Genomic DNA, 12376 nt, shown 5'->3' with positions numbered 1-12376 from the left:
AACATATATTGTAGATTGAGGAAGAGCTTGTATGGTCTCAAGCAAGCTTCGAGGCACTGGTACCTCAATTTTGATCAATTCATGACTGAAAATAACTTCATTCAATGTGAATCTAATCCATGTGTCCACAACAAGAAGTTACCTAATGGTTCCTTTGTTCTTTTATTGCTCTATGTGGATGACATGCTTATTAGTGGTTCATCCATGAACCTAATTTCAAAATTGAAAGAAAATTTGTCACAAAGGTTCTCCATGAATGACTTACAGGCAGTGAAATAGACACTTGGCATAGAAATTATTTGTGATAGACAGAAGAGGTAAATAAAGCTTTCTCAAGAATACTATGTTCTCATGCTATTAGAAAGATTTGGCATGATGGATGCCAAACTGATCAATACTCCTCTTGCTAATAATTTCATATTATCTTCAGTCATGTGTCCCAAGACACCAAAATAAAAAAATTACATGAATAACATCCCATATTCTTCAACAATGGGTAGTCCTATGTACGCAATGGTTTGTACTCATCTAGGGATTTCCCAAGCAATGTGAGTTGTCAGCAGATTTATGAGTAATCTGAGTAAACAACATTGGGATGAGGTTAAGTGGATCTTAAGATATCTTAAGGGAACTCCTAATTTTATATTATATTTTTGTGGGAAAGACACTTTACTCAGATAATACTATTTCAAAAATGGCTAAAAATTTAGATAATAGAAGATCTACTACTAGTTATACTTTTAGTTTTTCCAGAGCAATGATCAGTTAGGCATCAAAGTTGCAAAAAGTGGACACACTTTCCACTACTAAGGCTGAATACATTTCTCTCATTGAAGGAGCAAGAGAGTTGACTTTGTTGCAACATTTATTTGGTGATTTTGATTGTCCTCAACAAGGATCAGCCTTTTATTGTGATAGTAAAAGTGCCATTGACTTAGCAAAAAATGCAATGTTTCATAGCAATAATAAACATATTGAAGTCCATTATCATTTCATTCGAAGTAAACTTGAGGAGGGAAAACTTTTGGTGATAAAGATTAACACCAAGGAGAATCTAGTTGATGCACTTACAAAGGTTGTTCCACAAGAGAAATTTGAGTTCTATCGAGCTTCTCTTGGCATTGTAAAGAAATAATAGTAGGGGAATTTAGGAGAGAGTCATACATTATAGTAGTTGGACTTCAAGTGGGGGTTTTTTGGGTGTATATATGAACCCCAATAGTCTTTTATTGATTATTTACACTTATTATTGTTTCCCTTAAATTGTTTGTCTCTTCATTTCTTTTGAGACTCTATGTGTGAGTGTGTGCGTGCATGCGCATTGGAGGTTCATTATTGTATATTGTATTCAAAGAGTTGAAGCTACAGTTGTGAGTAAAGTTTAGACTTTAACATTAATAAGAGATCTTCCCTGCAGTGTAGATGTAGCTATAATTTATGGTGAACCATGATAAAATCATTTCTTTGTGTTTTTCCTCTTTCTTGCCATTCTGTTCTTTCTTAGTTTGCACTTTTAGTGAACTTCACAATTGGTATTAGAGCTTGGCATTGATGTTGGAATCGAATTCAATGTTTGAAAATCCAAAGTCATTGAAGATTTGAAAGTGCAAAAATTCTCAGCACAAAATTTTAGTTTGTGGAAAGTATAGATGCGTTCATTGCCAATCAAGCAAGTCTTGGTGGTAGCAATTGATGGAAAAGCAAAGAAACAGGCTACAATGAAGGATGAAGACTGGGATAAAACTGATAAGAAGGAAAAGGTGACAATCTTTCTCTCATTATCACAAATTTTTTTATTCAATGTACACAAAAAATCTATGGCCAAGGAAGTTTGGGGTGAACTTCAAAGTGTGTACGAAATGGCCTCAACTTCAAACAAAATATTCATTATGAAGAAGCTCTACAAGTTTAAAATGAAGGATGGGATTGTGATGTCAAATCATAAAAATGATTTGAACACTTTATTATGTCAAGAAACCTTGGTTGGCATGACACCAAATGATGAAAACTCCATGGTTTTTTAAACTCCATGTTATTGAACTAGAACCAAAAAAAATCTAGTTTCCAAATGTAAATTTTCAATCATCCAAACTACCTCCTTAGTCAAAATCTCTAAGACCAACATGAATGAATTTATTAGAGGAATTTTAATGAATACTAAAATTTATGATTCCTTTCATATACTTCAATTTTCCTTTTATTCTTTCATGTATATCTCTAAAAATTATGCTTCTACTTTGGAATATAATAAATATTTTGAATGCTTCTCATACCATATTTTATCTCAACATCACTTGATCCTTTGGTTGCAACCTCCATTGTGTTGTTATTACCAAGGATAATATTGGATGTAAAACTACCATTATTTTTTGAAGTATCTCTTTATTTCAAAACATGTAATTAGAGAAACGCAAATCCAAATACTAAACATCATTTACATTATTTTCAAAATTTCCAAACCACAAAAAATAATTGCTTAAGGAAGGATCCTCATTTTTTTTAGTATAACTGGCACTATTATTATTACCTTATTTCAATATACACTCTTTCTCATTATGTCCATACATATTGTTATTTTTTCTCAAATATACATTTACATATTTTTCCTTGATAACCTCTTCTTCCTCTATTTCTTCTTGAAGAATAATGATTTGGGCCCCTTCCTTGCCCTTTTTAGATTTTTCTAGCTACTACTTGCACAATCATTTTTTGGGATTTACAATTAGGAAATAAAATACTTCACATTAATATCTAAACTAATATCCTTTAATATATCATCATGTAATATGAGGGATCCAACAAAATTATAAAGATTTTCTTTTATCTACCAAATAGTTTGAAACTTGAGAAAGCAGTGGGAAAGGGAACTATGACCATGTTGGATAACACGAGGTGAAGATTGATCACCAAAAATAAAAAAATATTTTTTTTCACTTGTTGATATATAAAAGATTAGTGGGGGAGATGGTGAATTAGTAATTACCTACTTCACTAATAAATTATAATCCTAAACTTCTTTAAAATAGAATTGTCGATTATTATTCTAGTTTACCTATAACTATATTGTTGATTACTCAAAAAATAAAATTTCATCTAAAATAAAAAAATTAATCTCACAAATATAAAACTTACACTTATCTTTTGGAAGAAAAATAAGGGTGAAAATCATAGTGTGGGATCAATGCCAACAAATGATGTACTCTTGTGGAATACACAATGTTATGAGATTTCTTGGTTAAGGGTTACAAAAGATCTATTAGATGATACCTACTTAAGGGATTTTCCTTGAGACCTATTAAACTCTTTACCCTATTAGGATTAACCTAATTAAAGGGCTTAGATAATCAACTCTATAAATGTCACCATGTTGAAGGATTTACAATAGACCTGTTAAGGTCTCCCAATTAGGGATTTTACTTTCATAATGGCTAGAAAGTAATAGGTAATTTTGATTTCTAGTTTGCACTAACTCTTCTATATTAGATCCACAACATTTCTTAAATACAATAACATACCATTTTAATCCTATCCTCTTCTATGATTGGAACATTCTTCACTAGTTAGTTCCTTGGTTCCGTCAATAGTCATTTCCTTTTTGCACTATCCTTCTTCTCCTTCAACACAACACTAAATTTTATTTTTTTCCTTATGTAGTAATACTTTGATCAAAAACCCTAAACCTATATCCAATGATTCAAATTTCATCATCAAATTGTTCTTTCAATTTTATCATCTCCATAAGTATTTTTTTCCTTGTATAGTCTTCTTCAACAATCCTCCTTTTCTACACTACCTCAATCTTGGTGTCATTACCATGTTCCTTAAATTACACTTCAGTTATCTATATTTCATTGTTAATTCTTCATCTACTCCCTTTTTACCTATAAGATTTCACTATTTCTAATAAGCCATCATTCATTCCAATAAAACTTTGTTTCCCAATTTACTAATAAGACATAAATATTGCATGTTATAATAGGTCCTCTAGCTAAACAATTTAAATTTACATTTACTCATATCTTGATTAGTATTTTGTTCAGTAGTATCCATTATCATGTTTCCAATAATAAATCAAACCATCATCTATCTACCATTATTTGTCCCAATTATTTCCCAATGATATCCTTATCATCATGTCATTATTACATTACTTAATATCTTCATATATTGATAAAGTTTTCCTTTTGAAATATATTGTAAAAGGTCAAAACAATGCATGCCAACTAGTTTGATATCAATGAAAAATAGTACAACTAGCTATCATGTTATCAATTGTGTTCTAATCATTATTTACCATCAACAACTTAACTTCGTCTAAGAACTGCATCAACTAGACCAGTTATGCAAATAGTACTCTGACAAAAAAAACATGGGACATTTCCCCAATGTAAAAGTAATTCTTCGAAGTGGGAAAGTTCAAGAGCTACTTAATTTTTTCATACATGAACCCACATCTTAACTTTATTACAAACATATGACTTATAATAGATTAAATTATTAATATCAAGTTAGATATTGGAAAATAAGATTGTGTTCTAATATTTCCATAAAGTGAAGTAGATTACCATCCTTAAAGGATGCCAAAACTATCAAAATGTGAACAAAAAATTGGGTCACTCTTCTAACAAGATCATATGCCAATGAGAGGGTTTCAATCTCCAAGAGTAGAAATAAGTCATAAATCTAAACTTAGTATTACTAGTCTCTTTTCCATACTAAAAAAATGAGCCAAAATATCAAGCTTCCCACAAAAAAGCTAGTAAGCATCTAGCATTCCTTGATACTAAAGATGAGAGCCAAAGCAAAATCCTTGGAAAATAATATAACATGTAAAATGAGAAATCTTAGGTTCCATAACCAACAACTAGATCAAAAGAAATCTATGTGATTAGGTAAAGTTACAAGAATACGAGTGCAATTGCTTGTTCAAGGTGGAAATCATATGTAAGTCAAGCACTAGCCAATGGTATCCAATTTCAAGATTGTAATTACAAAATGAAGTACATGTAAACCATAACCAATATTTCTATCACAGATTAGAAAAATTAATGCAAATATTGTACATAGCATATTTAAAGGTAATAATAAGATTATGATGTCAAAATATTATCTATATGGGAGATAAAGATGAAACTAGGCCTATATATATTTCGAGGTGTAAAAAATCATAGTTTTATGAGAGAATCTCTGAAACTAGGAATATCATGTTCATAAAAATGCAAATCATGAAGTCTATGAACTATAGAAAAATAGAGTTACTGAGACTGAATGGAATTGGAGAAACTAATGTTGTGGTGATTAAAAGAAATGACATCACAAATATCAGCCCCATCATAGTCATATAATATAAATTATTCAAAAAAATTAGTAATGTAGATCACTCATCAAATAATCTAGGGATGGTGTAAATTATAGATTGGAATACAATATTACAATTAAAAAAGAAATTGATTAGCACAACCATTAAGGATGGATGGGAGCTAGTGTAGGATAATTAGGTTCAATGATAGATTTGGATTCCTTTATAGAATGATGATACACATATAAATAATGATAAAATAATAAAGGATTTTATCTATGAAAGTATATGCAAGGGTAAAATAGAGAGAATTAACTCAAATTAAAATAGGAATAGGAAGATTGACCAAAAGATCCAAATTTGACAATTTCTAGACTATCACAATGCACCATAATTCTAGATCTAGAAACTCAAGGCATATTAGCTCTCTAATTTGCAAGTTTTAACAACAATGTACAAGAAAGAGTCAATATTATAGGAACAAGTCCAAATCTCAACTTGTTCTTTAGAACTCCAAATCTAATAAATTTTCTTGAAGACCTATGATTGCACATGTAATTTCCACATCCTAATCTACAATTCCATGTTGCTTGACAATACAAAGAAGGCAAGAAAATTTTGGAACAAGATAGCTGAATTTATTTTTATCAAGTCTAAAATAGGTTTTTTTAGACATGACTCGAACCCTCAATTGTTTTGCAAAAAGATTAAAAACATAATGTCTCAAAATGAAATAGTGTTCTGAGTAGTAGGTGCACCATCTACCATATTTATCTAAACCTGGCAATAGTCGACACCAAAACCAACATCTAAATAAATGCCACTAAAAATCTAACAAGATAAACTAAAACCAAAAAGAGACAAAGAGAAAGTGGAACAAGCTAGGCTAGAGCTTCTATCTTATCTTTCAGATCTTGTTGAATTCCTTTAATATTTGGTGTAACCTATTTGATGTCTTTCTAGACAATCTGTGTTTTCTTTTTCTATTTCTCATTAACCCTCTGTAACCTATTTGATGTCTTGACAAAGAGGGTTTTAGAGTGGGAGCTACAAAGAAGAGAAACCCTCACCATTTCTAGGTGGAAAATGATGACCTTGATTAAAAAATGATGTCGAGGGAGAATTGTGTCTCTGAAAGACACCTTTGAGTTGGTTATCATTGCATAGAAAAATGATTGCAAAAGTGATTTGACAAGACTTCATCAATCCAATTAGTGATAGGTAAACTCTTTTCTTTAGATAAAGAGAAAAAATATTTAGCAGTAATCATGGCATAATAAAGCCTTTAAAAATCCTATTAGAGGAAGCTCTAAAATTAGACCAACTGTGCTAGACCCCACTAGGATGGCGATGGTTTACATCAGTATAAAAATGATCAAATTTATTATGCACGTAGTACCAAGCTTCCCTTTCACTAGATGTTCAACAAAAAGGTGAAATGTCATCTTTATTTGTAGCATACTCAACCATATTAAAATATCTACACATAACCAAAGTGGAAGGTGGCAAGGAGTCTACGAACTAGTGCCACAAGTAGGATCTATTAAGTGCATTATTTAGGGCATAAACATTGACAATTCTAAAGGACTAATTATTGAAAGAGAACAAATCCAAGCCACTCACTACATTGGGTAAAAATCATGACTAATGTTATTAAAATGCACATAAGTGAAAATGAGAGTAGAAACTTCACCTTGACAAACTTCATGTTGAGAAGGAAATGTAATTCACTTAGGCAAAATAACTTAGCATGGAGTATTGAGTGAAAAAATAATAATTTAACCTTTAGGAGGAAATAACGTCCTAGGAATCAAGGTTATCTATAGTAGCTACAAAAAATAAAAAAATCTATGAGGTTTAGTTAAACCTCAAATATTCTAAGACAAGAAAATCATGATTAAAAGTGTTGCATATCTTCCACATCCCATGGAGAGGAGAAACTACTGTGAATAGATTTTGAATTAGTTCTAAAGATAGGAAGGGAGTCTCCTCTAGAGATAACTCTTCATTTTTTCATATTTACATTCACCATCTTTATGTTCAAGAGGGTTGTTGGATAAAAAGAGAGATTGAGGAGAAATTCTTAATGCATGTGGCAGAGTGCATACACAATGGAACAGACAAGCATCTATAGAAGCTTCCTGCACCATAAGTCATTGTTTGAAATAAGATTTGATAGAGAAGAAAATAATTGGGTACAAATAGTTGCCTAGGTGGGAACCTTTGGAGTTGGTTTGAATTCAAGCTACCAGTTTGATTTAGAGAGGTAGCTATTTTTTGCTTGTGAACCATCATGTTGCATTCATCATTCTTTGAAGCCTCTTTTAACTTAAAGGTGACATCCTTTGGATAAGACTTTGTGCAAGGCATTACAAGAGGGAAATCCTTAATCTCATGATCTATTGACTTCCATCTATATAAGGAGTTAGGAAAATTTAAATACAATATATTTAGGCTAAATGTGTGGCTACCAACTTGAATATCAATACTCTACTTCAAGTCATAGGAAAGATTAATCTTAATGGAAACTCACTTATTGATGCAAGGAAGGGAAGAAAACAATTAGGGCTAGAGGCACACCTAATTGTGAGTTAAATAAATAGAAGAAAATGCAAAGAAAAACACCAAGGAGAGAGAAACAACAATTATCTTTATTGATTCATGAAATGGTTCACTGACATACCCAACTGTAAGGCCTTCCAAGTTGCGGGAACTATAATGATCAAATCTACACCAAAATACATCCAACATGAGAAATCTGCAATCTAATATAGAGTCTCCCACTTGATACTTTCTATGGTCCTTCTGCTATGATAATGAGAGTTCCTAAATCTAAACCAAGACTCATTACTTATCAAAATGTCTTACAAAAGATTCTATATCCTCACATTAGAGAAGGCTAACCTTATAATGGTCTGCAGAAATCCCAATGATCAATCCTTACATTAAATTGATAATAGAACTTAGATAAACAAGTTGGTTATCACTAAGAACTAATCACAAACAAACATGATCAAAGAAGGAACATAGCGCCATCAAACCACAAGGCCACCTTGACACATGAAGTTACTCAATGATCACTAGAACTCAGTCAACACAGGAACTCTGTCACTACTGCAACTTGGCAACAACTAGAACTTGACAACAAGTGATAGGATGAGCAAAGATGAGTAGGATAGAAATGCAACCTAGGGTGCTCCTGAATCACTTATGGGGTCAAGCATTAAAAAAATAGTTAAATTCTTGTAAAAAAACCTAGTTGAGGGACTGCACTTTGACATGCATGAACGACCAGCAAGGCAAGGGAAGACAAGGGAACTAAGTTCAAATGGGAGCCTTAAGTGTTTTTTCATTTAAGAAAAAAAGGTCTCAAGGCCAAAGTTGGAAAACTAGAAGGGAGGAACGAAGAAACCATGGACAATGTTGGAGGATAGCCTCGACATGAAAGGATTGGAAAAATGAAACAGAAAAAAATCTTGATGAGACTTTGAATGCCAGCAAGCCAAAAACCATGAGGATTCTAGGCTTTGGCTACCCATTTTTAAAGCATGCTTTCAGAAGGATTTCTTTCCAAAAAAATACCCAGCGAAGGTATTTTTCTCTAACCAACCACAACCACTCTCAAAATCTTGAGCATTACACATGAAATCATTTGAGTACATACCTTGTAAAATACTTTGAAGATATACTTGTGAGGACATTTTTTCAAAGGAGGCACCAAGAGCTTCACATCAACTTCAAATACTAGGAAAAAGTTGGCTAGAGCCATTTAAAATATCAAATGGATCCCATACTAAATGCAGTATGACACCTAGAAATGTAAGGTATGACAAAAGATACATAAGGATTGCTTTAGCAGAACTGTATGCGAACCACAAACCAAAACCCTAACATAACTCATTCCATATTGTGTACATTGGTCTACTATTTCTTGACCATGAAAGAGGAGATTCCAAATTACTGTAAAACAACTTTCTTTTTTGTCTTTGCTATTCCTCTTCTTTCTTAAAAATAGAGCCCCCACATGTGTGGGGGTTATCCTCCGCTGATAAAATGTGCAAAATATCTAAAGCTAAAAGACATGCCTAGAAATAGAAGCCTAATGAAACTAGGGTCCATCAACAACACAGGCCTCTCGCATATAAGCATATCCTCTGACAGATTTACTCATACAGAAGAGGAGGTTGCCCCCCTACTGTTGCAGAATAGAGCAGCATTCAAGGTTACTCCATGTATTTTTAATTCGTTAAGGGTTTGTTTGGTTCGTGGAATTTACAAAACCCAAATTTCTACAAACCTTGGTTTAGTCAAATCAAGGTTTTGTATATCTTCATTTTGATTTTTGGGATTTTACTTAAACCGTTTGTTTCACTCAGAAGATGCGTGTGAAGACAGATTTTTATGCGTAAGCTCGGAGTTGAAGGCAAAATTCAAAAAGTAGTCCAATCTATTGTTTTTACACTCCTTAAAAAACAAAACCAGTTTTTGATTTTCAATTCCGACTTTTTTTAGGAAGTTGGAAAACCTGGTTTTGAGGCAAAATTGGAAGTCCCGTATGCTAATTCCATTTTGCAAATTTTGAAACAAACGCACAAATTTTCAAATCCGGATTTTGAAAAAGCCAATTCCTATCATCTTCCAAGAACCAAGTGGACCCTAATATATCTAGACAGGAGATTTTCGATATAACATTTTTAATGTAATTAAGATGAAAAGTTCCGATTAAATTATTTGACCAACACAAATAAAACATAACAAATATTTTGATGATGCCTGTCTCATTATAACAGAATTTAGATACCACATATTTTTGGTAACAAGCAGATTCAACACTAGTTAAAATCGTTTATCTGGTAGCAGCTGCCATGTGACAGGGAGGGGTCCATCGATAACACACACACTCATTTTCTAAGGCGAACCCAGTAAAAGGAAATACAAAGTCAGTAAAAGAACTTACTGGCCACATCTCTTGTCTATTTTGTGGACAAAGCACGCAAATGATGCATCCACGATCGTACAGAGTCCAGGATTGGCTTCCGCATTCTTTTCGATCAACTGGTGAAGCTGAAAAAGGATGGGGTAGTCCTTGAGGCGATGAAAGGAAACGGCCAGCTTATACATCGCCTGAAGAAGATCCCAACATTCATCTTTGAATTTGTGCGAGATAACCTCAAGGCTCTCCAGAATAATGGCCACGAGCAAGACGCACTTTACTATCGTACTCTCTTTGCAAACATTCCACTCCATCATTATTGAGGATTTGGATATCTGAAAAAAGACATCGCGGCTATTAAATTCACCTACAAAAATACAGTGAAGCAGTCTGGCAGAAACAAGTTTAGCTATATCTCGCACATAGAACTAACCTTTCTTGGAAATGCGGGAATCGTTCGTCGCGGCGGAGAGGGAGGCTGCAATACAGTGTAGAAAAGTTAAATCTTAATTTATTCAAACGCCTAATAAATCAAGAGCAACACAAAAGGGATTAACATAACACACGGGATCATTGAAAGCCTTATTCATGCGGCGGATGAGAAGATCTAGGTAGTAATCTTTATTTGGGTGCTTGTCTATAATTATTTGTACAAGATCACTGGTATGACATAGGGGCGATGCACTCTTTACTTCAGCGATTTGCGGTGCATTATGTTCTTCCATAATTTGAGATTCACTCTCTTCTGCCATTATTCAGAACTAGTTGAATGCGATGATGCGGAAATCCTATGGTAACACAACAAATAGCGCGCTACAAATGTAATCCTGTTTTTTTATTTAAATAATCGAGATGATTCCAGAAAAGCATAATTTTCATCGAAGGAATAACAGAAGGTTATTATTAATTATTTTTTTAAAGATTTCAAAAATTACCACAAGAGTGGGAGACAATCACAACAGATTTACAAGAGGCCACATCAGATAATAGTCTAGAAAACAGAATCAGCTATTAAAAAAACCATGAAAAAAATAGCACTAGTGGAGCACATCTTCAAAGATATCATATTATATTTTTTATTATTACTTCGATAGCTTGTTTTGTATTTTTTAATTTTTTTTCCTTCCCTCCTTTAACCAAAAGGAACCCAGACGATTGTTATTTGTTGGCATTTTTGCCCCCTCTGTTCGTCAAAGAATATGTGACGTGAGGTCCGCGCTTCCTTTCGTTGTCTATCCTACTTTACAGAGTGATTTGACAGGAGGGAATCTCATTTTTTAAAATAACATCAAAGAGCGTGGACAGTGTCCGATTATTTTAGTTATATCATTAGATATGATTGAATTCTTATCCATCTATGTCACGACTGTCACCGTCTAATCAGATTGTTGAAATTAATTACTGCACAATTTACATTTAGGAAATGTAGTTTAAAAGATTTTTTGAATTTCAAACTCTTACCACTTTTTCCGAGTTTTAAAATTCGGTTTATTTTGGTTTCTTTTATTCAATTTTTCTACTTCTAGCAGTCTCATACATTTGTACATTCAACAGTGCGCTGATAGACTATGGGATTTATGAAAACAATGAACATTGAAAATATAAGTTTATTAAAAATAAAAATATTGAAAATAAAAATATGAATATCAAATTTATACTATTTAGGAAATTTGAACATTGCTTAAGAAACATGGTCAATAATTTCAAGATTTTACAATTTAATTTAATTTTTCAAATATTAAAAAAAAAACTCATTTGAACAAAACCTCATAAAAAAATCTATTACAAAAAATTAATAAGAGAAATATTAAAAAAATAAGATGAAAAAATAACGATGTCTTTTAAATTAAATAATTGGTAGATCAAAAAGAAATGTACAATATCAAATGAGGGGAGGTGAACCTCAACCTCCTAGTTTAACTGGTAATCCATGATCAGTCAACTAGCACAATATGTAATAGTTTCAACGAGATTACAACAAGAGAAATTAGATAAGCTAATCCAGAATATCATCACGATCATCAATCCACGCAGTCCATCCCAGCTCTCCTTCCATCCAAACAACTTTCTTCCGCTCAAGAATATGAGCAAAGAACTCAAGTCTATCAGAAAAAGGGCCTCTAGTATCCTGCATCTCCTTAATC

The 12376-nt window shown here is 32.5% G+C and overlaps 1 protein-coding gene across 2 annotated transcripts in view; it reads right to left on the bottom strand.

Annotated features, from left to right (window-relative positions):
* The window catches only part of LOC149547729 (uncharacterized), a 55081-nt gene extending 43807 nt beyond the window's left edge, over nt 1-11274 (bottom strand). The window contains exons 1-3 of one of the 2 annotated variants that reach the window (XM_089791798.1): nt 10799-11274; nt 10666-10710; nt 10257-10567 (exon numbers count right to left, since the gene is read on the bottom strand). In XM_089791798.1, the coding sequence (XP_089647924.1) occupies nt 10257-10567; nt 10666-10710; nt 10799-10984 (542 nt within the window). In that variant the 5' untranslated portion in view covers nt 10985-11274. The remainder of the gene's footprint in view (nt 1-10256; nt 10568-10665; nt 10711-10798) is intronic. The other variant, XM_089791797.1, reaches the window with a different exon arrangement.
* Nucleotides 11275-12376: the final 1102 nt, after the last annotated feature.

The sequence above is a fragment of the Cupressus sempervirens genome, chromosome 7 (assembly GCF_028749045.1).
Source record: "Cupressus sempervirens isolate cs-2001-9-10 chromosome 7, ASM2874904v1, whole genome shotgun sequence".
Taxonomy (NCBI): Eukaryota; Viridiplantae; Streptophyta; class Pinopsida; order Cupressales; family Cupressaceae; genus Cupressus; species Cupressus sempervirens.
This window is presented reverse-complemented; position numbering and strand designations above follow the sequence as displayed.